The 27,552-nt window shown below is 39.4% G+C and overlaps 1 protein-coding gene across 6 annotated transcripts in view; it reads left to right on the plus strand.

Moving 5' to 3' along the window:
* The window catches only part of PDS5B (PDS5 cohesin associated factor B), a 118,688-nt gene extending 100,060 nt beyond the window's left edge, over positions 1–18,628 (plus strand). For 2 of the 6 annotated variants that reach the window (XM_051619396.1, XM_051619387.1), the window contains exons 30-35: positions 1,876–2,021; positions 4,514–4,613; positions 10,868–11,310; positions 11,402–11,503; positions 14,537–14,678; positions 15,862–18,628. In XM_051619396.1, the coding sequence (XP_051475356.1) occupies positions 1,876–2,021; positions 4,514–4,613; positions 10,868–11,310; positions 11,402–11,503; positions 14,537–14,678; positions 15,862–15,897 (969 nt within the window). In that variant the 3' untranslated portion in view covers positions 15,898–18,628. Of the gene's footprint in view, positions 1–1,875; positions 2,022–4,513; positions 4,620–10,867; positions 11,311–11,401; positions 11,504–14,536; positions 14,679–15,861 lie in introns of all 6 variants that reach the window. The other 4 variants (XM_051619379.1, XM_051619369.1, XM_051619404.1 and 1 more) reach the window with 3 other exon arrangements.
* Positions 18,629–27,552: the final 8,924 nt, after the last annotated feature.

Raw genomic sequence — 27,552 nt, forward strand, 5'->3', positions numbered from 1 at the left:
GGTTATATTAGTTTGTTCTTTCTAAATATTCATTGTATTGAATGGCTGTGTCTTTCAATGTTCTTTCACTAAGCCCAGGTACACTTTGGAATAAAATTAAAATCTAGTACAGGAAAATATTTTCAAGTCTTTTTAATCAAGTATGTGATTTTTTTAATTTTTTTTTTTTTTTTCTACAACCAATTTGTGGTTTTCATCTGGATTAATGTTTCCTGTTCTAGATTAAAGGACAACATTCATTTGCTACCTTGCAAAAGAAATAGAAGTGCACAGCATCTTCATTACCCTTAACTTTGTTAATGAAGCCTTAGCTATGAGCTAGTAACTTACTAATAGAAGAAGTCAGGGAAAAATGCAGATATACAGGAGCATCTTTTTGATTAGAAGTTGAAAGCCAACATTTATTGGTTGGTATATATCACCACTGTATTGCACATTTGAGTATTTGATCTCCATGGATAAGAGACTCACTTTTTATTGAAGACGTAAAAGTTTTTAAAGGGAAGCTGAGTGTTAAATTCTCTCATCCAGTTTTTGACACAAGTCATTCTTGCTGATTTGTCCCAAGCTTAATACTTAAGTGTACTGTGACAATATTAAACAACAAACATGGTTTGTGCTATCATGAAAAATCACAGAATCTTGAGTGTTTAAGGTTGGAAGGTCATCTAGTCCAAAGCCCCTGTTCTCTCAGACTTTCATGAGAAATGCTTCAGCCCCTTCTTCATCTTATTGGCCTTTTGCTGGATTCTCTCCAGTAGCTCCATATCTGTCATATATTCTAATTGAAATTCTTTTGAATCCTAAAGTAGCTCTTATATTATTCTACATTTCTTGTGCCAAGTACTCTAGCTCCGATTTTGTTGTTCTGAAATTTTTTAACAAACAGCAGAGGTGTATTTGACCACCAGAAATTTTCGGTTGCTTCACTGTCATGAGAGCAATGTGAAATGAGACTTGGTGTAGGCAGTCTTAATTTTGGGAATGGAAGACTAGCTTGAATGGTGTTCATGAGGTGGCTATAAGCAGGGAACAGGGTCTGTGGGCAGCGAGGCTTTCAGGGCAGGCTCTATGGCAAGGGAGGAGCTGTTAGTGCAGAACCTGTTACTTAGTCCCTCCTTAGTAGGAAATCCAGTCCAGTTTGAATTCAATCTCTCTCTGTTTTTGAGCTCTTTAATTCAACGTTTTTGTATGTGGGTGTTTGACATAAAGGTGTATTCTTTTTATAACTGAGCTTTTTCAGTTCTCAGAAGTTAGTATGAGCTAGAGGTATTTGGCATTTAAATTAATAACGTGAAGCTGACCAGTGTCTGGAATTTTTGGCACCTATTAGAACTCTAACATTTTAAAATCTGTGTGAAGTATCAGAATCTTATCCATATTATTTTATTGTTGAGATTTTTATTCCTTCCCAGTTGAAACTAGTGTGGTTTGCTATTACAGCTTAAGCTAATTGAATGGCTTCTTTGCTGAAAGGGCTGTCCTGCTGCTATTTTTTTGCCAGTACAGATGCTTATCTGATAAATGGTGAGCTGGTTCAGGCAGCTAGATCAGCAGAAAACAAAACTGCACAAAGTGCTGAAGTGGCTTATTGCAAGGGTCAGGTGAGCACCCAGTACTACCAATGATAAGAGGACAGAATATAAGGGTAGAGAGAAGAATACTGGTTTTGGTGGCAACTAGCTATTCGAAAACAGCTTTGACAACTTCCTTCTGGTGTCTGTTGTAACTTTTATATGAAAGCATTTATGGCTTTATATTAAATGTAAGATACTGATAGCAGAAAGTGAAATCTGTGAATATTTTATGCATAGTACATGTTAACAATATCTAAACATGCCGCTTAAAATAAAGGAAATATGTTCTTTGTTTCAGCCCAAAGCAGCCAACGTTCTTGGGGCAGTTAATAAGCCTCTTTCGTCAGCAGGCAAGCAGTCTCAGTCCAAATCTTCACGAATGGAAACTGTAAGCAATGCCAGCAGCAGTTCAAATCCAAGCTCTCCAGGAAGGATCAAAGGGAGGTTGGTAGACAACAAAGGAGCTTTGATATTTTGAGTATTCGTAATGGAAACTTTGGATATTTCTGTAATGCTTTCTAAGTGAAAAACAGAATTCTATTATCTTATTTTGAAGTAAAGTTATAGTACCATATTGGTATAACTGAAACCATGAGTTTGGCTTTCTAACCTCAGAAAGAAGTTTGCTTTAAAAAAAAACCAGAATCAAATCACATCCAGTGTTGGCTGTAGGAGTGAAGGAGAGCTTCATATATTTATTTTATTTTTTTATTATGTATAAAAACTCCCCTCACATGTAAATCACAGCATCTTAGGGGTTGGAAGGGACCTCGAAAGATCATCCAGTCCAACCCCCCTGCCAGAGCAGGGTCACCTAGAGCACATCACACAGGAAGGCGTCCAGGCAGGTTTTGAATGTCTCCAGAGAAGTAGACTCCACAACCTCTCTGGGCAACCTGTTCCAGTGCTCTGTGACTCTCACAGTAAAGAAGTTTTCTCTGATGTTCACATGGAACCTCCTGTGTTCCAGTTTGCACCCATTGCCCCTTGTCCTATCGCTGGACATCACTGAAAAAAGCCTGGCTCTGTCCTCCTGACACTCACGCTTCACATATTTATAATCATTGATGAGGTCACCCCTCAGTCTCCTCTTCTCCAAGCTAAAGAGACGCAGCTCCCCCAGCCTGTCCTCATAAGGCAGATGTTCCACTCCCTTAATCATCTTCAAGGGACTCTGCTAGATACAGGCCTCCAACTAGACTCCATCCTGTTGGCCACAACTCTGACTTTTTTCTTCAACCAGTTCACATTCCACCTCACTCCCCAATCATATGTATATGTGTGTGTGTGTGTCTGCAGTTCCTAAGAACCTTGTGGCCTGCTGTAATATTAACAACATGTCATAGGCAGTAAGGCCTGGTAGGACATTGTGATAATCTCTTATGACTTCCTTCTCTAGCAGTTTCTCCTGCACTTTGCTGGACTTTGCAGGTAAATATTTTTATATTATAGATTCCTGCTGTGATAGAGAGGGCAAAGTCCTGTAATCCTACATATGTTGTGGTTTTGTTTTTTTTTCTAGTTATCTGTCTTTAAAAATTATAGCTTATTTTGTGTCAAATTTTTAGGTTATTCATTAGGTACTGTATCTGCTTATAACTTTTTAACTGAAAATCATATCATTACTTTTTTTCACAGACATATAGTGATTGCGTAGCTCCCACTATTTATATTTTCTTTCATTGCTTCAAGACAGTGAGGAAATGTTATGTTAGGTACTTCTTGTCATCTGGTACTTCTGTGACTATTTAAAATATAATTTTAAATGTAGTGCAGTGTTTTACAAGAAACACTTCTCAACTCCATGGAAAGTCAAAAAAAAAGGGTTATTTCTTACAAGTCATGCAAGTTCACATGCTGAAATCTATTGTTGGCTAAAGACAGGTTGGAATCCAGACTATTCTCTATCTATATGAAGTGAAATGGAGACCAATGGTGTTCTACATCCAGTTAATTAAAAAAAAAAATGCTACACTCACAGTCTAAGACATCTTCATGATCTCCCCAGTTCACCTAAGTTAAACTGATGAGTATTTTGAGTGGAGAAGAAGAAAAGTAATCTAGAAGTAATGGTAATGATTCAGTATACATGGTATTTCCAATTCATTCTCACTGCATCTGTACAGACAAGCTTGCATCTGTTAAGATGTATGAAAACCGAGCTTGTGATTGATTGTGTCACAGTTACTACAGATTTTATACTTGTAGGAATCAGAATGTCTTTCTCAGTCTATGTAGTTCTCAAGCCAGGGACTTAAGACTTTGTGTATTTGAATACCACTTTTCATTTCAGTACACAGCATATTTCTTTCCATTGGAAATTGCACACTGTAATTTAAAATTGTTGCTTCTACTTGCCCAGGGCGGATGAAACAAAATTATTTGTGTATTGGTTTTTGTATGTTATATCTCAGTGTTCTACCCCTGCAGGAGATACCATTGTACATATTTACATATGTAGAACTGAAATAAACATGAAATTGCTGCCTGAAATAACAGAAAGCTGTGGAATGAAGTGATCTCTGAAGTTTAAATCTACTGTTTTATTGCCTAAACCTCGCCATAGGAAAGTGTGTGTGTGTTTTGGCTGGTCTATCTGTGGGGATCTTTGATTGGTATATGAAAATATATGCAAATATACACAAACATACAGATCTCTTGAAACTCAGTAAGGCTCTTATGATTCAAAAAGCTGATTATCATTCCCAGTGAAAAAAGATAATCCAGCTTGGCTTGTAATTGACACCTTTGTCTTGAGTCTTAGATGACCTGGCTTGTGATATTTGGTGGTTATAGTACCCACAGTGAAAGTTTTTTTCTGCAAGATTGTTCATGGTTTAGGAGTAGATTTCTTCTCAAGATTGTTATTTTATTTTTTTTTTTTAACAATTGCCTGCTGTATTATAATACAGTGAATAAATGTTTGTTCATTCTAGGCTTGACAGTACTGAAATGGACCACAGTGAAAATGAAGAATTCACACTGGCTTCACCCTTACCAGGGAAGAAAACTGACAAAAGGGACGACTCTGATCTTGTAAGGGTGAGCTGTTTGGTTGCATTGCAGATGTTTCATTTTAAGTCACTAGGACTTTAAAATAAAAATTAATGTAGTGGTACTTGATGTAATTCAAGAAAATATGCTAAAGTATAAAACTGAGTTGATGGTTTAAACTGCTGGAAAGTATGTTTGATATGAAAATACAATGGAAGGTTCTTTTTTTCATGTCTACATTACACTACCTTTCTAACATACTGACAACTCCTGTAAGCTTTCAAGATTACCAGTTAAAATTTGCAGGATATTTGTAATATTGACAGGAGTAGATTCTGCTAGAGCTGAGTTGATGAAAAACAGTCCACAATTTGTCTCATTCTCAAGCATTTGGGCCATTGTTCAAGTTGATAGCTTCCTTGGACTTCTGTCTCCCAATATACAGTAGAGATTTTTTGATAGATGCTATTGATGTTTACTTGAAAGCTTTGGAAGAATTAATTGGGTTAGTTTGACAAGACTAGAGTTTTGGGAGAGCAGTTTAACCTGTCTGAAATCTCAGATAGCTGTCTGAGGTTGTAGAAGTCGTGTCATACATCTTTTCTTGCTTGTAGGTAGCAAAGTGTTGCTAGCTAGTTGTTACAGTGTTGCTGCATTATAATTCTTGCCTTTTTTTTGTACTGTCACATCACTGGTGATAAGGCCTGTTCTTTTTCCAGCCATATGGCTTTTCCTTTCAACAGCTGTAAGGAATAGCAACTGTTCTCTGGTTGTCTAGAATACCAAGAGGGCTTCACGATTTCACATTGAATTTAGAAGTTCAAGGAAGAGTTATCTGAATAGCCATATGGATTCTTGCATGTGACTTGTACTGGAGTGAAGGCAGGAAAATGCTTGGTTCTGAATGCCAGGTGTCACATGTAGAAGTTGCAGCATGGTTTTAAAGCTGTCAGATTGTGTGTAATAACAGCCTTCAAGAGCAGAGTGAGCTAGCTAACTGACACTTAGAGACAGATACCATCCAAGATGATGTAGAATAGTCTTTAATGATTAACAAACACATTGCCTGTGCTGTTACATAAACTGTTCTGTGACAGCTGTGAACTTCAAGGGGTACCAAAATGTTGTCATTGCTCTGCTCTTTTACAGCATCAGGATCATTTAGAAAAAATTACAACTCTATCTATCTTAGAAGAGGTTTTAGTGAATGACCACTGACCAAGACCTTTAAGAGTGGTAGGCCTTGGAAAGTGGTAGCCTTGTCCATACCAGTTCTTACTGATGGATTTGTGTATTTCTGGAAATGAATAATACTAAAGGTTCCTAATGAGGGTGTACAAACTGATTTGGACTCTGACTCAGATGTACTGCTTTAATACATTAATGAAATTATAAACAGGTTAAATATTGCCTCAAGCAGTGTTTACACCTGTAATGGAAAAACAGAAAAATAAACAAATAAACTAGACAAGTCTAGTTCTATTGTAATCCTAAGAGCAATTCAAATAAGTGTTTCACTTACCACTAGTAGATTTCAATTTTTTATGCCTTAATAACAGTCAGCAGTCTTCAAATTTTATAGTGTTTGGGATATACTTGAAAAAGTAATAATACAAACAAGATCTGTTTTGTTATAATTGGATTTTCTAGAATACCTTAAGGATGTCCTGTATCTGATGTCACTGCTGCTTTATATTTTTTTACTGTCTTTAACATAATAGGAGAATAGAGAGATGTCATTCTGTTACATTTTTTTCTAGGTTGCTTGGGATGTAAACCACTGACTAGTGAAAGTGCCCTAGAAAAGCAAAACTGCTTATAACAAAACCAGAAAAAATGGAAATCTCTTGTCAAAAAATAACACTTCTGATGCTTGCTGTATTGATATGTCACTTCAGCTGTAAACCTTGAAAAACCTGAGTCCAAACAGCTGCTGGCATGCAATTCATGTTTAGAAGCATTAGGTTGAATTGGTAAGCAACAAAGCTAAGGGATAAAGCAAATGCAGTTTAGTATTTCAAGTGCTTTTGAGGACATTTGTATATCACTTTGACTATATAAGCAAGCGCCTTAAGATTCTTAATGCAGAACTCCTTTTTGGCTTTTGGAGCTAAGGAGCAGATTATATCAAGTGTTAACTGGGAAGCAGAATTTTTATTTGGGACTGGACAGTCCATGTTTTAAAGATGTTACTATTCGTGATGTTTGTCCAGATTGCATTTAGAGTAACATTGGTTCTAATGCCGTGTAACTCTTCAAGCTGAGGGAGGAACTTCACTTTGAAACTTGGCTGCAATGTGGTAAAGCATCTGCAATGACAGCTGTGCACAGTCACTGCAAAAGCAAACAGAACAGGGAGTACAGAGGTTGTCATTGGTCTAGATCAACAGTTTTGTCACTGAAGCAATAAAGTGGCAGGAGATGTCATCACTGTTCAAACATTTTCCTATTGCCTTCTAGTGTAATTCTTTGTCCTTCAATTTATTTTACTTTTTTTTTCCTCATAACTTTTGCAGCTTTTCTTTCTGCTTTTCTTGACCACTGTTTATGTCTCAAGGGGGGAGCCATATTTGTAAGATAACTTCTATCTTATGTCATAAAGGAGATGTGAGGGAGAAAATCCTCATTCAGTGTGGTTTTAAGTGTCTGCTTAACTGTCATTAAGTAGATGAAATTGCAGTGTGGCAAATACTGATAAATGAGAGTTTGTGTGTGAAATACAGTAATTTTTGAAGTAAACATTGCTATGAAACTGTGAAATACTGTAAATATTTGAACTGCTGGACAATTTCATCGTCCTACATGAAATAATCATGGTCCCCATCAAATCATAGTTGAGTAATTTTTTTTTTCTGGGGATAGGGTTTGGTTGGGGGAATCCTCCTGACTCTAATGGCTGCTTATTGAAATCTTTGCACTCTTTGTGGTTTTTTACTGTGCCCTTTTAGAGAACTAGAGCATGAAGAGGTGAAAAATAATAAAATTGTTCAGGTTGGACGAGACTTTTGAGATAATCAAGTCCAGCCATTAACCTAATACTGCCAAGTCCACTACTAAACTATGTCCCTAAGCACCACATCTACATGTCTTCTAAATACTTCAGGGATGGTGACTCAGCCACAGTCCTGGGGAGCCTGTTCCAATACTTGACAACCCTTTAAGTGACAAAACCTTTCCCACTCTATGATCTAAACCTCCTGTGGAAAAACTTGAGGCTTTTCCTCTTATTCTAGCTACCTGGGAGAAGAGACCAACATTCATCTCACTACAAGCTCCTTTCAGGTAGTTGTAGAGAATGATGTTGTCTCCACTGAAGCCCCTTTTTCCAGACTGAACATCCCCTCAGCCTGAACGGTTCCCTCAGCTGCTCCTCCTAAGAGTTGTGCTCTAGACTGTTCTCCAACTTCATTGCTCTTCTCTGGACACACTTCAGCTAGTCAATGTCTTTCTTGCATTGAGGGGTCCAGAACTGCACACAGCACTCAAGATGTGGCCTCACCAGTGCTGAGTACAGAGGCACAATCAGCTCCCTCCTCCTGCTGGCCACACTATTCCCGATACAAGCCCAGGGTGCTGTTGGCCTTCTTGGCCACCTGGGCACACAGCTGGCTGTCAACCAACACTCCCAGGTCTTTTTTTGCTGGGCAGCTTTCTAGCCACTTTTCCCCATGTCTGGAGTGTTGTCTGGGGCTGTGCAGCACTTGTCCTTCTTGAACCTCATACAGTTGGCCTCGGCTCATCAATCCAGCCTGTCTGGGTCCCTCTGTAGAGCCTCCCTACCCTCAGGTAGATCAACACTGCCACCCAATTTGGTGCTATCTGCATGCTTACTGAGAGTGCACTCACCTAGATCATTGACAAAGATATTTAAGAGAACTGACTCCGGTACCGAGACCTGGGGAACATTTCTTGTGACCAGCCACTCTTTGGGCCCAGCCATCCTGCCAGTGTGTTACCCAGTGAAGCATACACCCATCCAAGCCATGAGCAGCCATTTTTGCCAGGAGAATGCTATGGGAAACAGTGTAAAAGGCTTTAGTAAAGTCCATGTAGGCAACATCCACAGCCTTTCCCTCATCCATTTAGTGGGTTGCCTTGTCAGAGAAGGAGATAAGGTTTGTCAAGCAGGACATGCCTTTCATGAACCTGTGCTCTCTGGGTTCATCTGGTTGTCCTGTATGTGCATTCAAGATGATCTGCTCCATAACCTTCCTGGCACCAAGGTGAGACTGATAGGCCTGTAGTTCCCTAGGTCCTCTTTCCACATCTTGTAGATGGGCATCACATTTGCTAATCTCCAGTCAGCTAGGAGCTCCTCGATGAATGTTGGAAAGTGGTTTGGTGATCACTTCTACTAGATCCCTCAGTATCTTTGGGTGAATCTCCTATGGCCCCACAGACTTGCATATGTCTGAGTGGGTGTAGCAGGTCACTAACCATCTTCCCCTTGGATTATGGGTATTTGTGTCTGCTCCCCATGCCTGTCTTCCAGCACAGGGGGCTGGGTACCCAGAGAACAACTAGTCTTACTATTAAAGACTGAGGCAAAGGCATTAGGTACCTCAGACTTTTCCTCATCCTTGATCACTGTGTTTCCTCTCACATCCAGTAAAGGATGGAGAATCTCCTTAGTCCTCATTTAAGTTGCTAATGTATTTATATAAACACCTTGTATTTTATGGCAGTAGCCAGGTTAATTTCTAGTGGGGCTTTGGCCTTTTTCATTTTCTCCCTACATGAACTCATGACATCCTTGTAGAGCTGCCTGCCAGTTTTTACAAAGGTCATAAACTCTACTTTTTTTTCCCCAAGTTCCAGAATAGTTTCTGTTCTGAAAGCTTATGATTGAGAAAAGGTTCTACCCTTCTTGATGTATTAGAGGGAAAGGATGACATCCAGAGGGATCTTGACATGCATGCGGAGTGTGCCCATGTGAACCTCATGAGGTTCAGCAAGGCCAAGTGCAAGGTCATGCACATGGATCAGGGCAATCCCCAGTAGCATTGCAGGCTGGAGGATGAAGGGATTGAGAGTAGCCCTGCAGAGGACACTCATGGATGAAAAATTGGACATGAGCCAGCAATGTGCACTTGCAGTCCAGAAAGCCAAACATGTCCTGGGCTGCATCAAAAGCTTTGCAGCAGACCCAGAGAGATGATTTTTCCCATTCTACTCAGCTGTCGCGAAACACCCACCAGGAGTATGAGTACTGCATCCAGCTCTGGGGTCCCCATTACTAGATAGACATGGACCTGTTTGAGCAGGTCCAGAGAAGGGCCACAAAAAATGGTCAGAGGGCTGGAACACTTCACCTATGGAGGAAGGCTAAGAGAGTTGGGTTTGTTCAGCCTGGAGAGGAGGAGGCTCTGGGGAGACCTTATTGTGACCTTTCAATATATGAAGGAGGCTTATAAGAAAGATGGGGGCAGACATTTTAGCAAGGCCTGTGGTGACAGGACAAGAGGCAGTTGTTTTAAACTGAAAGGGTTTAGATTGGACATGAGGAAGAACTTTTTTTACAGTGAGGGTGGTAGGCTGCTAGAACAGGTTGCCCAGAGAAGCTGTGGATGCCCCATCGTTGGAAGTGTTCCAGGCCAGGCTTGATGGGGCATTGAGCAATCTGATCTAGTGGAAGATGTCCCTGTCGGTGACAGGGGGTTGGACTAGATGATCTTCAAAGATACCTTCCAACCCAAACCATTCCATGATTCTTTTAAGGGCTGGAGGTTTGTTTTGGGGTTTTTTTGCTGCACTCAACAAGTTTTGTATCTTATTGTGGCTCTGACAGCAGTGCTTTGGCAGATACCAGTGATTTCTGTGCTTTCATTCTTCAATTATAAATTCAAGTTGCCCCCTGGCTTCAGTAGTAGTGCCTTACACTGCCAGTGTAGGAGCCAGGCATAAGTACCCTGCAGCTCCTAACAGAGCTGATGCCACTAGTTGACTGTTCTCATCCTCTGTATCTTTATATTTCCAGCTGATAGAAATGCAGTTAGGGATGTTTCAGCCAATCATGTTTGCCAGCTGAGGATACAAATGAGGACCTTACACACATCAGTGTTTTAACTGCTCACCTTTGAAATAATAATTCTCTCTCATTTGGCATTTTATATCTATGTATGTGTTTATACTTTTGCAAAGGTTTTTTAAATGGATATGGTAGATAATCTTATTAGACAAGTTGTGCAGCTTGAAGACTCTTTATCTTGTTGAGGGAGAGTTTCTGTAGCTTTTGCATGACAGTTTAATGTGGCAGTTGCATTTTTTAATTTAAAGACATAATCTTACCTTTTCAGTCGGAAATGGAAAAGCCTAGAGGAAGGAAGAAAGCAGCTATCACAGATTCAGAAGAGAAACTTAGCATAGATGACCTGAGTAAACTGGGTCAAGAGCAGAAACTTAGAGGTAGTCAACGAGGAAGGAAGAGACCTGCAGTTGTTTCAGAATCTGATGAAACACAATGGCAAGAAGAAAAAAGGCTAAAAGAAGATGTAATAGAAAGTGAAGATGAACAGAACAGTCCACCAAAGAAAGGGAGAAGAGGACGTCCTCCCAAAGCAAATAATGGGGGAACACCAAAGGAAGAACCAGTAGCAAAGTCATCAAAACGGAGCAAAAAAAAACAAACACCAGCAGCTGCAGCAGAAGAAGAAGAGGAGGAGGAAGAAAGGCAAACTGAAAACATTGAACAAAAACCAAAAGGCAGGCAAAATAGGACACAGAAAAGAACACCGCAAAGGTAAGTCCATCTTTTTGTAAGCTGCACCTTTTTTATCTTTGGACATTAGTTATAATTTGATACTTTGCAATTTGGGTCTTCCTCAAAACAGAGCAGAACCATCTGAAACTAGTACAGTTGAATCAGCACAGTCTACGCCACAGAAAAGACGAGGAAGGTCATCAAACACACCACCATCACAGCAAAAAAAAGTGTAAGTGGTGAATATTTTCTGAATTTGTGTTTAGTAGAAATTAAAAATATGCCTTTGTGCCCCCAAACAAATAATTTGCTGAAAATATTTCAGAATACTTTAATTGACAGTTAAGAAAAGAAATTGTCATTGTTATTTCTAAAATGTTTCCCCTAGCTGTTTCTCCTAGAGCATCTCAAACTAGAGCAAGAGGCTACGAGTAAGTTTAATGTGCTTATGTAGCGTATACGTAGCTTTGCTCTTCTAGGAGAAAAGTCAATAAAGCACAAGGGCCTTGAAGAGAGGGCTTTATTAGGACTTCAAGGAGCAAAAAGTGCTCCCATTTGTTTTGGATAGGGAGGAAGAATCAAATTGTTACTGTGATGAAACATTATTGTGGAGAATTAAGTTTATTTTGGTTCTTCTTAATATTTATTTTCTAATTTGTGGCCTTCTTGTTATCCACTTGACTAATTTCCAAATTAATAAAATGTGCAACAGTCTTATGAAGGATAGTAGCTTTTGAAAAATCTGAGGTGTATCAAGCTCCAAAATAAAGGTAAAATCTGTGGCTAGCTTGATTTTTCTTGTGCCTACCAGTATCTCTTGTGCCTACAGGCATCTCTACCTCTTCTGTACATGCACATGCAATATATGTAAAGCAGAAGTGCACAAGTGGACAGAACTTATTTTCTCACTGGTGTCAAAATGCAGATCATTGAATAGATTTGTAAGAATTTTTCTGACCTGGTGGTTCTAGATCCAGAGCACTGGTTACTCAGATCATCAGTCTCGCATTTTGTATTACTGCTTTTCTAGCTTCTGGGCTTATTTAGCATCATGTTCATCTCCCTTTGGCAGTTTAATGTACCAACTTGCCTATTCCCAGGGTTCTTCCACACTGGAGATCTTTGCCTGAGCAAACAACTTTTTACTATCGATTCAAATGGTAATTTCACACCAGATCGCATGGTCTGGCATTTTACACCCACAATATCCTGACCTTTCCAGTGTCCTGTTTCTCTTGCCTCAGGTTAGACCTCTCCTGCTCCTTTACTCTGTAACCAGAAGGACAGGTCCCAACACTGTCTTGGTTACTACAGAAGTCACTTACATATGTGCAGTGGAACAAGAGTTGGAAACTGCTACTGCCATGCAGAGAAGACATGCCAACAGGTTATTGTTGGGTGATATGCCATGTGGCATTTGTCAAAGATGCCCTTTAGAAAATACTTCAGTAGCTTCCCATTCACTTTTCAGTGAACTCAGTGTGGTTTTTTTTACCCCCTTTTAAATGGAAATTAAACTGTATCAGTACATGTGATCACTAAACAGCATAGCTTTCCTTCCTGTATACATTGTTCCTGTCATGAGAAGCCCAGGTAAGTTTTTCAGGGGTTTAGAGTTTTTCAGCCTATTCTAGATTTCATCCAAAAAATATTGTGAGTATTTTTAATTTTTTTGTGATCACCCAAATTTTGACTGTCCTTTTTCCAAATCTGCAAGAAAATGGTGAGACTGCAATCATTCCTCAGTCTTCAGAGTCCATTTTAGGGAGACCTTTCTCCCTCTTCTACATATGTATCTACAGCAGTTTTAGCAGAAGGGAGCTGATAGAATGAGCAGCACTGTGTATGACAAGATAAAATATATTTAAACCAAACTCTTAAGGCTTTCTGGGCTCCTTGGGGGTAGATTTGGCATAAGAATTTGGGATTTGACCTGTGAGGTGATAGTGTATAACCTACTTCTGATTAGCTAATTGGGTTACTGGTTCACATACGTCAACTGGCTTATTTCTGTAATATGTGAAAAGATGAACCAAGCTTGTGAATAATCTGTTTCCTTTTCAATTCTCCTGCTTCTGTCAGTCTTGGAAAGTTTGCGTTGGGCTAATGGGTATTGTTGGTATTGTTTTTCAAAGGATGTGATGCGGTTGGTTGGTGCTGAAACTACCACTATACTATAAGTAGTATATGCAATTCAGAGATTTTATTTTATACAGATTTTAGTGTGCTTCTCAGGACTGAAAATTCCCACCATGTGTGTGGTGTGACGCTATCAGAAGACAGTTATTTTGAATCTGTATGTCCCCACTGGGGATTGAACTGAAACAGTTTCTGTTTTAATTTCATCCACAAAATCACATAGTTTGGGTGTACTAAGACTGCATCTGCAGTAAGCGGGATTATTCCATGATTTGATTATGAATTGTGCTAATGACCCAAACAAAATGATAATGTGGGTGCAGTTGTGTAGTTTTTGGATGCATATCTAGTTGGTGGGGTTTGTTGTGGGTTGTCGTGGGGTTTTTTTTTTTTAGGGGAGGGGGTTGCGTGTATGGGGGTTGTGCAGGATGGGTCTAGCTCTGATTTTAAGCAAATGGGTGCTTTTTGCTTGTGGTTCAGCTCCCATGACTAACAAAGACAATTTAAGATATTGTTTACTGGTTGTTCTTGATTATCCTGATTAAGGTATTGTTATCTTGATTATCCCTGGCTCAGCATGAGCCAGCTTGGAAGATTTGCCTTTAGGTTCATAACAGTGTTAATTTCATAATAACAACACGGGTTCTTCTAGGTCTTTAAAATACAGATGCAGTTATTAAAATGTTTGTGTCTGAACTCTAGTGGAAGTAGAACGCATCTGATCATGGAATTGAAAAGAAGGGGAAAAAAACAACAACCCAAGTATTCAGTGTCTGGCTGTTTGGGTTTTTCTGTTCACTGATTACTGTCAGCCTTCTTTGGGCTGAATTTTGGCACTGAAGATAAAAATATCTCTTGTCTACAGATGCAAAAATTGTTCAACTTTGTACTCCCAACTCTCTACTTTGGAAGAATTTGGTTTTCAAATGCTGTTCTCCAGCCTCCTAGCTCCACTCTTTTATTCCATATATGGTTGAAATGGATAGGTATATAAGGTAGAAATATTGTGTAACATGGAATTGTGAGGCTGCTGTTCTTGTAAAGTAGAATTTTTGCTCTCTTGTGGTTTATACGTGTGCAGACGCATATACTGTGAAATTGATCTCTATTTTTCTTCTGATTGTAGCCGTGTGGGACGTTCCAAGCAAGCAGCCAGTAAAGAGAACGAATCTAGTGAAGAGATGGATGTTTTTCAGAGTAGTTCACCTGTCAGTGATGACATTCCCCAGGAGGAAGTAACGGAAGAAGAGGAAGTTTCCACAATCAATGTAAGAGAAATGCCTTAGATTTTCTTTGTGAGTCTTTGGTGTTGTCTGTTTGTTGGTGTTTGGGACATGGCTTCTCCTGGTCTTAGAACTTAACCTTCCTCCTTGAAAATGAATGAACTTGTCAGCTGTCAGTGCTTTTTAGTGGTGCAGCATTGTAGTTTCCCAGAGAGGCTGCATTTCTTAGAATACACCAGATTTTGTCAAGCTTCTTAAATTTTCTGTGTGTATAGCTAATCATAGAATGGTTTGGGTTGGAAGGGACCTTAAAGATCATCTAGTTCCAACCCCCTGCAAGGGAAGGAACACCTCCCATTAGACCAAATTGCTCAAAGCCCCATCCACCCTGCCTTTGAACACTTCCAGGTTGTGGCATCCACAGCTTCCCTGGGCAACCTGTTCCAGTGTCTCACCACACTCACAGTGAAGGATTTCTTCCTTATGTGTAACCTAAATCAACCCTCTTCCAGATTAAAACCATTACCCCTCGTCCTATCATTCCATGCCCTTTTAAAAAGTCCCTTCCCAGCTTTCTTGTAGGCCCCTTCAGCTACTGGAAGCCCCCTATAAATGAGGTCTCCCCTTTTGTTATCTGTCTGCCTCAATTATATAGTATCCCGTGGGAATTATTTTCCAGGTAACTCATGCTGATTCTTCTCAGCTAGATTATAATAGTGAATTATGTTTCTTCATACAAAACATGAACACAAAATGAGTAGTACTGGAAAATAAGTATGGAATCTTGGAGCAGAATCCTAAGCCAATTTCTTTCTCTTACTAGCACATGCAAAAGCATTACAATTATTTTATTTTTGTATGTATTTCATGCATATACATCCGTAATGTTAGTAGTAATATTAAAAATGTAACTTTGAATGCCTTCATGCTTCCGGACATGTCCGATGGTGGAGCATCTGAGTTATGGAAACTCTGAAAAAGGAAACTGGGTTATTTTTGAATAGTTGAAGGCTGCAGATTCAGTAATGTCAAAGAAATTTACATCCTGGACATCGACTGAGACTTGTAGCTGTGATAAAATAAGTAATAAACAACATTGTATACAGAACTGTATACATTTTCTAAAATATTGTCAGAGTAAGCACATACTTTGTTACGAAATATATTTATTCTTGAATTTTTCAAAACTTTTCTGTAAAAATATTTAAAACACTTGTTTTCCAACCAGGTCCGTCGCAGAACTTCCAAAAGGGAAAGACGATGAGTGAGCATGTAGTTATCAGCCTTCCAGGTGAAATCTTTGAAGAATGCTTTTAATATAAAGCTTGAGACTGAATGAAGCTGTTTGTGCACAAATGGGGTTGCTGACAAAAAAAACAAAAGACAAAACTTATTTTACTTTTCCTGCCCCAGCATTTGCAGTCCCTAGGTCACAAGCTTTAGCCACACACATGTTGATATCATTAACTGTGGATTTTTGTGAAGTGTAATGTGCGCTGGCTTTGTAGACATACGAACTAAAGAAGAAATCTGTAAATAGTTCTTTTTTTAATGTTTCTGACTTCTAAAGTGCTTGTATAGCTTTTATCTGCGGCTTTAAACTGACAGTACCCCACTGTTTATTGGATCTATTGATTTAAAAAAAGAACAGTTTGAAAATTAATCTCAAGCAATATCTGTCAGTGTTTGTATTCGTACTCTTGTTGACATTTAACTGTGAAAAAAAAGAATCAGTTGAACAAATAGTGTCACTTTCTTTTGCCACTATTTGTTGAGAAGAAGAAGAAAGAGAAACGGTCATTATTTCTTACCTGAATCTAACCTAGTGTTTACCTTTAGGCACCTATCTATTATCAGAGGTGCTAAATTACTTTATTTTACAGTTCAACAATGTTGGATAAAATAATACAAGAGAAATTTTGGAAGAAGTTGTTTGACTTGTTTTACACCTCAGTATTGATGCCAGACTTTTCTGGACTTCTAGTGGCATTGAACATTCAAAAAGGATTTAAAATATTTTAATTTTAAAAGTGTGTTATTAAATATTGTACTGAACACCCCACCCATTTTATCTTCCCCTATCAGTTTTTATTAATCTACTGTATCAATAAAATTCTGTAACTGAGTTTTTAATAGTCTAGTATGTTAATGTGTATAGATATTTCCTTCTGAACATGATGTTCACAAAGAGCAAATTATTACTACATTATAATATGAAATCTGATATATAAACATTAGTGAAAATACAGTTCTTATTACGATGTAAAGTTAATCACAAAGAAAAATTTTATTGATGCAGTGTGTCTTTATAAAGCTGTTCTTGAGAGCCAAGTGTTTTGTATTTTATAGTGAAGTTGCATGTTTATGAAAAATGTGCTGAAAATGGGATGTAATGTTTTTTTTGGAAACTCGTATCTAGCAGTAGTATATGGTAGGTTGCCTCATGAGAGAACCTTTTATTGAGAGTTTATTGTACCTTTTTATTTTGTTTTTTTTTTGTCTTTTTTTTTTTTTTGAGCCACGTGTTTTTTTGTATGAAGAGCTAATTTTCTGTTGAATAACCAGCTGTATTATTGCAGCCAAGGTATTCAAGATTTGAATGAAGCTCCATTTTTATTTTGTGCTACCATAGACAGGTTGGGTTTTTTGTTGTTTTTTAGGTATAATTGAAAAAAAAAATAGAAACAAAATACTTAAAGCAGTATCCTGTATGCAGTTTTACAGTTTACAAACTGTGTTTTTGAACCAAAATGTATAGGTTACTACATTATGCTTAGCCAAGCACATATTTCAGGTGCTGTTCTCCCTCTGGTTCCCTACAGATCAGTTTCTAACTTAGGAAAATTTTATCTCATTGTATAATGAAGCATTCTCACATAATCCATCAATAACTAAGTTACAGTTGCAAGATGGCCTGTAAAGATCAGAGGAAAGGATAATACTGAAACAGAGTTACTGATTTCCAAACTTTAAGATCACTACTAAAGAAACCTTTAGAATCTTTTCATTATACTTTTGTTGTTGTTGTTACCAATGGAAAAAGGTATTATAAACAATTAGATTATTCTGCCTCAGCTTAACTTCCCCCTCTCCCCCCTTCAGTATTCAGCTTTTAAACATTTATATCTATAGATATGGGGGAAATGCTGCCTAAAAAGGCAATTATGGTTGATTTGAATTAACTTTTGAATAGTAGGCACAATGGAACTGGCTTACTTATGCTTCAGCAGTGCACATGCCAGTTGCTGGGGTTTTTTATGGTATAAAGTGATTGAAAGCTAGCTTTATATTTTCCTCTTTGACAGAATTGCACTGAAAACATTTATGGAAGATGTACCTGTAAGTCCATTTTATACAAAAATATGAAAAACTGATGCTGAAACTGCTGCAGACTCTTGAGGCTTTATGTGCATAAACATGGTTAGGTTAAACTTCATCAAGTATTGATGCACATTATGATCAGTAATGTTTAATGTAAATTTAAACTATAGTTTTGCAATTTAAATGTTGATTTCTTGGGTTATAATGTGTAATTCATTATTTCTTGAGAAACAGGCACAGCAAATACTTCATTCTTATATTCAAACCTCTTCTAAGTTCATTCTCATCTCATATAAAGAAAATGAATATTTTATGTACTAACATTTTGAGATCTGCGTACAGTAGCTACAGTAGAGTATAATTATGTATAAAAGATAAATTGCTAACATTCAGTTAGCATGCTCTTCTGCAATGATAATGTTAAGTTTATAAAAATGTACTGTATTACATTAAAAGATCAAATTGAACTCACTGTAACAAGTTCCAGTATGAAATTTTTATGAGATTGCGGAAGTATCTTGCTGTACTTTGCAGCAAATTAAACTTTTTTTGTGTTACATTTCCTTTTCTTGCTGCAGTGCAACAGGAAACTTTCAGTGATCTGTAGTTCATATGTAAAATGCAACAGTTATTGTATAATCTTAATACTAGTGTTGAATAATAATTCACTCTGATTCCAGAAGTGTGGGATTTTTTTACTTGTCAACAACTGAGGTAGTTAATATTTAGGGCTAGTAATCCACTAGCAGGAAGGAAACATGAATTTGCTTCAGAGCTCTAGTGTGACTACAACTCTTCCCACATAGGATAATCTAGAATCCTGTATCAACTATACTTGACTCTGCCAATTGACTTTATTTTCTAGCAGAATTGAACCCCTTTTCAAATATTTTGACATTGGCTGTTTTGATGTTTTGATCTGTGTGAACAAAACAATTAGAATTTACAGAAAGGATTAAAGGTATTTCCACTGCAAATTATTACGGTCAATTTATAAGTAACTCGAAGATTAAATATTTCGTACACCCATCAAACTTCAAATAGAGGTGTGTGGACAGTTGTCTTGATGGGGTTTTTTTTTGCATGTATAGGTTTTGACAGATTATAAAATGTGCTTTTGTCAACACACACAATATTTTTTTCCTGCAAGTTTACATACCTATGGTTCTGTGGGGTTAGTTCTTCAATGCATTCATCCTGTGCAAATACCACTACAAATCCAAGTATGATATATTTGAATACTGTAACACTTGTGCACACAGGGAGTCTAATGGAAAGAGCATACATGTATCTTGAAACTGTATATCCCACACTTAAAAAATTCTGAGTTTGTGAACGGAAATATTTTTTAAATTTGTGTTTAAATACATATATGTGTATTATAGAGATGGATACATCTCTACCTCATTGAGGTAGGTGCAGTACCTGTTTCATGAAGAATTTTTTTAAAGAAACACTTTCAGGTATACTTTGTTCAAGACAGTGTGTCTACAAACACATGTTTAAGATGAGTTCTAGATGGCCATCTGTTGGCTCCATGAGGACCAAAATGATAAAATTCACCTGACCAAGACCCTCTGTTCAGTCATCCGTCCAGAGGAGCTGAAGAACCTGAAGGCATTGTTGTTTCCTGTTATGCTCACAGACTGCCATTCCAGTCTTTGCATCTTTGTTGGATGTTGCCTTTACAAAAAGATGTTGACTAATTTTGGTGCAATTTTCTCCTGCTGACGGAAGCAGACTCCCTGCTGTGTCAGTCTGTTTGTCCAGCATGCTTGGGAAACCTGCTTCATTATGGACAGTGCAGTTTTTGGTATTCTGTTGCTAGTGGAAAAATAAGAAACTGAATGTTGGCAACTGGGATAAAAATACAGGAAAACTCTCACCTAATTTGCTTTTAAGTTCTCAAAGTTCTGCTGTCTAAAAGATCTGACCTCTGCAGAGAGTTCACCAAGTGCCATTCTATTTATATAGGCAGCATAAACAGAGTATCATACTGTGTGGCTGCAGTAACAAAAAGGTTTCAAGCTTGCATTTTTTTTTTTTCTTCAGTGCCTCACTGCAGTTGTGGTGTAGTTTTTAGAAGCACTTTCATTTTTGTAATGAAAATTGTATCATATCTGTGTAATAAGGAAGAAAGTTTGTCAAATACAGATTTCTACCCCTGCAAGTCAGTATTTTGGTAATGATGTGATACGTTGCAATTAGTTTTAACATAGTTTCTTTGGAGGATGGATAACATCTTACTTGGCTCACCCTGTTTCTGATGTCTGTATCCTACCTCACGTCTATAGATGCAAGGGAACAGAGTGTTGGGAAAATTGAATATGCTGCCTGCTTGCTTGGAAGTAATCTTATTATTAAACAAAAAATTGCAGTTCATAGTTTTGTTATGTGTTTCTGAAAAGATTCAGAGAGCTGAAGGTTTTAGGTATTAGATATTAGGTTCTGTATCACTGTGTCAGTATTGCTGCATTTTATTAATTTTCCATGCATAGAAGACAATTGCCCAAATTGTATATGAGAACATGCCCAAAAAGTAGATGAGAACAGGTGAACTTAGCATCCACCTAAGTAGCAGTAACTTTTGTCAGTTTTAAAATATAAAAGAATGCATTAGAATGAAATATTCTTGCCCTAAAAAGCTTTTTCCTTATTGTGTTGAGAAGACATGCTGATAACATTAGAACAGCTTTCTTCTGAAGTCATGGCACCTTGAAAGAGTCTGGTTTGGACCAGTTGGCTTTTTTGGTAAGATTTATTTTAGGCTGAGAGGTTTTTGTGTTCCTCATAGTATGTTTATATTCATCAAAAATAATTTATTGTAAACTAAAGATATTTTGAAGAACAGAAGAGTTTTTGACCCATATTTAATAAAACAAAGTGTTCATTTTAAGCAGTGAGGTTTTTTTATAGCCATATCTATAGATCTAGAAACACGTTACGTGAATCTGATTTACACCATTTCTCTGAAGCCTTTGACCTACAATGTGCTGTGTTTTCCCCAAAAGGCAGTTTTAACATTTCAAAATATGAGAGTGGGAGGAGGAAGGTAGAGGAAGATGATGGTTTCGTTTACCTTCTGTTTATCTTCTGCTATATTCTGTATGGTTTAGGTGATGGAAAAACAATGGTGTGTGGAGGTGTGTTGTGTAAAAGGTCAGATGTTAGAATGAGTTATTAATTTGAAAGGAGCTAGAGTGATGAGTTGAGGGTAGGGAAGGGTAGATAAACGAGATGGGAATGCAGTTAGTCAATAGATGGCCAGTGACAGGAGTCTTCTGTTGGAGATGAAAACCTAGATAATAAGGGAAGCTAAGTTAGAGGTGATGATACTATCATTATTAGTATTTAAGAGACAACTGAGGTATGTTGCTTTCTTTGATGTGGAGGAAGAGGTTGGAGTGTTAAAGTATATGGAAAAAGTGTTTGTGGAAAGAGGATGATGGCTGCTGCTGAGGGCAAATCAAATGTCATTAGTAAGGCATTTGGAATAGTTAAGCAAAAGAGGATTCTAACTTCTGACGATAAAGTTAAGGCAGCATCCATTTAAATGCAGAAGAGGCCAAGACATAAGCCATGCAGAAACAAGAGCTCTCAAAGCTGCCTAATAGCAGCAGTCTCTGCAGGTGCACACTGCAGACAGCAATAAACCATCACTAGTGATGTTTCCCACGGTGCCTCTCAAATCTTTCAACATTACTTCTTCTCTCACCATCTTTTTGTGAAACTCTGATGTCTCAGTCATTTCTGCTAATTTCAGTATAATTTTTTAACAGCCCGGCACGGTTCTTCACTCACATTTGTATGTCCTCTCCTAGGGGACAATGTGTGTCTTAACACCCAATCATTGCTGCTTTTCATTCCCATAAGTGGGCCCCAACCAGCCAGGTTTCCAAATCTTTCTCATTTGTGACATCAGTTCTCCACTAAAAGGGTGCTTGGTCACTGGAACAGGTTTCCCAAGGACGTGGTCACAGCACCGAGGATGTCAGAGTTCAAGGAGCACTTCAACAACTCTCTTATATGGTTTAGTTTTAGGTAGTCCTGTGAGGAGCAGAGAGTTGGACTTTGATGATCCTAAGGGGTCCCTTCCGACTTGAGAGGTTCTGTGACTCAACGCCACCGGCGTGCTGCGTGTTTCACAGGCATCAGGTTGTGAAACAAAAGCAGTCACAGACTCCTACCCAACTGCTTTGCATATTGGAAAAGGTGTCTTCAAATTCTGTAGTTGAACTAGAGAACTAGTAGTTCAACTCCTACATTTTGGTATCTGTTTCCCAATATCTAGTGAGCCAAGCTCCTTCCAAAATTGTGAAGCTGTCTTCCAGTACCTTGCCAGTGTTGTCCAATGAAATGGCAGCTAAGAATTCCTCTGAAACCTTAAGTAGCCAACTCTGTGCTCCCAAATACAAAACGTTGTTAACCAAAAGGAGGAGTAATTTGGAGGGTTTTAGGCAGAAGTTCAGTTAATTTCCTGTTGTTTGTATTGTGGAAGAAGCACATCTTTGGTAGGAATGTGCTCTGTGAAGAATAGTTTTGGGGTGAAGTTGAGTCTTTTTACTTCTGTACTAAGAGAGAAAGGGATATGTTTAAAAAATTATTCTAGAAAAGAACTACTTTTTCAGTTCCCTTTGCATATCTAGGTGGGCCTGGGCGAATTCCAGTTGTCAGAAGAAACAACTGTCTCCGTTATTAGTCCTAAAACCAGGGAACGTTCTTAGGAAGATACCTCACCATATCTCAGCATGTTTCATTGTTATGCCAGTATGCCCTAGATCTCTCAGCTTAAGCAGTGGCTACAGAGGGACAGCAGATTGCAAAAATCTGTCTTTGGAGCTGATGGGGCTTTGGCCTTCCCAACCAAGGACTGCATGGGTGGTCTGAAGGTCACTGGTGACTTTGCTTCTGCACCGGAGGAAACAGTACCATTATTACAGTTCCTGTTCTCAGTAGTCCTTTGTACTGAAACCATCCCTGCTTAGGAACCACTACCCTTTTAACTTCAAGACTGATGAGGACTTAAGTAGCTTTTAAGTAGCTGGGTCATCCCATTTTCTTAAAATAACCCAACGTGTTCCTCAGTTGAAATTTCCTGGGATAAATGACTGAGACAACTGGTTGGCTTCTCAAGGTGGATTGCCTGTTTGAACCTGTGGATTCCATATTCTTGGTAATGAAGTGTGATGTTCCTGATAGCCATGACCTCTGCTAGACACAGGGAGTTACTCATCCTCACTTTCCTTTCTTTTGTCTTTAAGCCACATTTCTCCATTCCTCTACCATGTTCCTTTCAAAAGCAGTGGGAGTCTTGTCCTGGCCAGGAAATTGCTTCAAATATTTTTCTTGTGAGTTTTTGCTTTTAGGTCTAACTTATTTGTCACAGTCTTGTGGCAGATTTTGATATATTTTTTTAACTGCATAGGTTCAGACCTTTGGACATCTTAGTATTTTCATTTCCCATGCAGGTGTTCTGTCTAGGTATCCTCCTATTTCTAACCAATACCTCTACAGGATAGTAGTCTGTGTCCAGGCCTTCTATGAGATGTTACTAGGAGGTCAGTGGTCAGAGTGGGTTCTGCCAGGACTTTGACAGGCTCTTGAAGCAGTGGTTGGAGATCTACTGCATTCTGGTTATCCCCTGTGCATCTGTGTGCAACCTCATTCATGCTTTCATGAATCTAAAATCAGATTTCACCACACAAATTTTGCCAGCAGAGCTGATGGGTTTCATCTGACACACTGGTACTACATACAGTGTGGTGGGTTTTTTCAAGAACCTTCTCCTTGTTCTTGATAGTAGCTAACTATGACTAAACTACTAACTGCACTCAAAATGGTGTAACATTTTTATGGAGTGTGCACCACTTCACTTGAAGAAAAAGTAAGTTAATGTATGAATAGTGGGTGATCTTTGAGAGACATGAGTGTTCTATTTGTTGTCCCTGTCCTTTGGTGTCTTTATTTGGGGTTTTTGTATCTTCTGTATCTTCTCTTTCTTTTGATGTTTCTGACATGGGTTCCCATCTGCTCGGTACTGTTTCTTCTTGTTAGTAGTGTCTAGTAGCACAAATATAAATGAGGAAAACCAAATTCTCTCAAGAAACGACCATCTAAAACTTAAAAATCTACCTATTTTGTCAGCAGCAGATGTGCTCTGCTCTTTGCTGCATGTTCACTGGCCCATGAGGCTTTGGTGAGCAGCAGTGATTAAAAACAGCCCGTGAGAGGGAAGGTTCATCTCCCACCATCGCTGCCACATGTACCTGTTTGCATAGATCTGCTGTGGCTGAGAGCCAGAGCCATGCAAGAGGAAAACTGATAACAAATGAAAAATGGTGGGATGGAATAAATATGATTTTCAACCCCTGAGAACATACTAGGAAAAGAAGGGGTCCAAAAGGGGTCCGTAAAACATGCAAACTTGCAGATTCTTGTAGATGGCCTTTTTAAATAATGCATTGAATTTGAGATACTGTTGGTGTTTGGGTGATTTATTAAGAAAATGTCTCTGAATAAAACATTAAAAAGTATTTTGGCACCTGTGAGGAGGAGTAACTTCACTGAACACTGCATGAACAGCCACATGGTTAACCAAGTCACTCAACTCTTTCCCTCCTGAAAAGAAAGGGTATAAATTCACGTTGATGAAAGCAGGCTGCTAACAGGTTTAGATTCTAGCACTGTGGTATCACTTAAACAGTCCCCTCAGCTCAGCAAGCCTGTATCTTAAGGGAGCACTTTTGAACATCTGGGATGAAAGGCTTGGTGATTTACTGCTGAGGTGGAGCAAGAGGTCAAGGGAGAAACAGGGGGTTTCAGAGATAGAGAACAGGCATCGATCGAGATTCAGGCCGGTCACGGGTTTAAATGTGCCATAGTAGATGGAGAGGGGAGATGAAGATGTGATTCCTGGGATGGGAAGAAGCTGCAAGCTAAGCTCCCTCCTGGTCGTGGTTCAGGTGGTGATTCATAGAGCATTTCAATCCAGGCCATATTTAAATTAAATGAGATAGGGAATGGGTATTCTGGCTGCTTATACTGAAATGTGAAGATTTGCACCTGTCCTAGCCTAGTTCCAGGCTTAAGAGTTTTTGATCAACCAGATGGGTAGAAAGATGTCCTGGTATGTGTCATAACACCTTTACTAGTGACCTGAAGAAGATGGCAGAGTGCTTGTTCATGAAGTTCCCAGATTGTATAAAATGGGAGGGGGTTAATCAAGGTGGTGCCATTCAGAGGCACCTAGAATCCTTGAAGGAGTGTGACCATCTCATGAAATTCAGCAAGGACAAATAAAATGCGAAGTGCAGCCTCTGCCCAGGAAGAGCCCTTAGCAAATATAAGACTGAATGGTTTGGGCAGCTGATCTGCTGAAAATGACCTGCAGCAGTTGGTAGACAGCATTGTGGGATCTATTAACAGGAGCAAAGCCAGCAGGTGATTAGGAGGCGATGGTTATCCCCTACTCTTAGACCACATCTAGATACTCTGCTCAGTTTTGGCACCTCCAGAACATAAAAGAATGAAATTCCTGTGAGGTCAGTGGAAGGCCACGAAGATGGTCAGGGCCTGAAGCAGAGGCCCTGTGAGGGGAGGCTGACTGAGCTGGGCTTTCAGTGTGGTTTTGTGAGACCCAAGAGCAGCCTGCCCTTACCTGCAGGGAGGTTACTGAGATGGGCCCAGGCTTTTCACAGTAATGCATGGTGAGAGGAAGGGAGGCAAGGTCAGAAGCTGATCCTGGGGCTGTAAGGCTGGATGAAAGGAGAAACTTAAGAAGACAAACTGACCAGAATGGGATCAGTCAAGCAGCAGAATACATTGCCCAGGGAGATTATACAGTTTTCCTCAGAGATTTTCAAGAACCAGCTGCGTAAAGCCCTGACCTCATGGCTGACCCTACTTTGAACTGGATTTTGGACTAGAGACCTCCTGAGGTCCCTTCCAGCCTGAATTATCTTATGATCCCATTCCTGTGACAACATAACTTGTGAAGTGGGAATCATGAAACAGGGAAACTTTTCCTGGCTTGACAAATTTAGGTCACTCTCTTATAGCATTCAATTTTTATTCCACCTGCCATTTAGCATCACTGTAGATGAGTGTTAGCCTAGTTTTGACGATAAGAAACACAAAGCTAATAGATCTGAATTTTGCTGACTTGTGATTATATTTAAGTGGAGGTTCAAAATAGCTGATTGTACTTTTGTGCATGTATATAAGCCTATATATATCTACATGCCTGCACACATGCAGGCAGCTTGAAATCTGATTTTTACTTCTAGCTGATTTCTAGTTCTTAGTACCACAAATGTGTGCATAGTTGTGCTAATGCAATTTGTGTTATTGTAAGTCATGTCATATATTCAAGGCCTTGTGTGGCCGTGGGCTTAATGGTTCTCCTAAATCCACTGAGTCCTAAATTCAAATCTCAAGATACATGGTGGACTTTGGATCTGAATAAGTGAAGAATTATTTTCATGTGGTCAGGTCAGGCCAGGGACCACCCAGTGAGCAGCAGACACGTGCTGTGTGGTGGTGAGGAGGTGCCACAGGGCACAGACCCCAGCAGCGTTGGGCCAACTGCTCCTCTGGCTTCCACAGCCCCAGTGCAGCTCCAGGGGGCTGGAGCTGGGGGACACTGGGGACCTCTCAGCAGGGCTGGGGAGATGGGCTTCTGCCCACAGGAGGTAGGTGCCTGGGAGAGTCTTTGTTGCCAAAATAGCAGAGCTGTGAGCTGTGGGAGGAAGGCAGTGGCTGCACAGTATTAGGGGTGACAAGAAAGATCAACCAGACCTTCTCCAGCACCCTGCAGGTATAAAAGCCTGAAGCCCCCAAAAGCTGCACTCGAGGAGGTCCATGCAGAATCTGTTGGGTGGGAACACAGGACTCACATTACAACAAAGGCTGGGAGCTAGTGGCTTCTGCCCCCAGGAGCATGGCTCCTGCTCCCGCTACAGATCTGCTACTCAGGAAGAGATTCAATGTCTGGCAGCAGACTAGGAGCTGGAAGCTCCCTCCAGTGTGCAACTCAGTACCTCAGCTGGCAGCACTGGGAGAAGGCAGTAAATGGTAGCAGTGGGAGACTACATCTACTGACCCAACCTGGTATCTAGGGAAGCTGGGCTGGAGTGCCACCATGGATAGATACAAGCTCTCAAGGAAGGATTGAACAGGAAGGCTTGAAGGGGGAGTTGACCTGTGAGTGCAGCCAGGGGTGCATGGAGCTCTGTGTGGGATAGATGAAGAGCCAGCTGAGAGCTTATGGGTCAGGGTTTGCAGGCCGGCCACCATGGGTGACTACAGGCTGCCTGATTAGCCAGAAGTAGTAGCTGAGGCTTTCTTCAGACAACTGGAATAAGCTTCATGTTTGCGAACTCTGGTCCTTGTAGGGGACTTTAGCCACCAGAGGTTCCTTCTAGCCTCAAATGTTCTGTGATTCTATATTACAATCTATTTTCCAGGGAACCTGCAATGCCAGCACTAGAAGTGCTAGAGAATTACATAAGAAGTTGAGTGTTTGCTACAGTTGAAGATTTGTAGATGATTTATCACATTGTACAAGGGCCAAGGAGTATGGATATCTGAGCTTCGTCAT

Source organism: Apus apus, chromosome 1 (genome assembly GCF_020740795.1).
Source record: "Apus apus isolate bApuApu2 chromosome 1, bApuApu2.pri.cur, whole genome shotgun sequence".
Lineage (NCBI taxonomy): Eukaryota > Metazoa > Chordata > Aves > Apodiformes > Apodidae > Apus > Apus apus.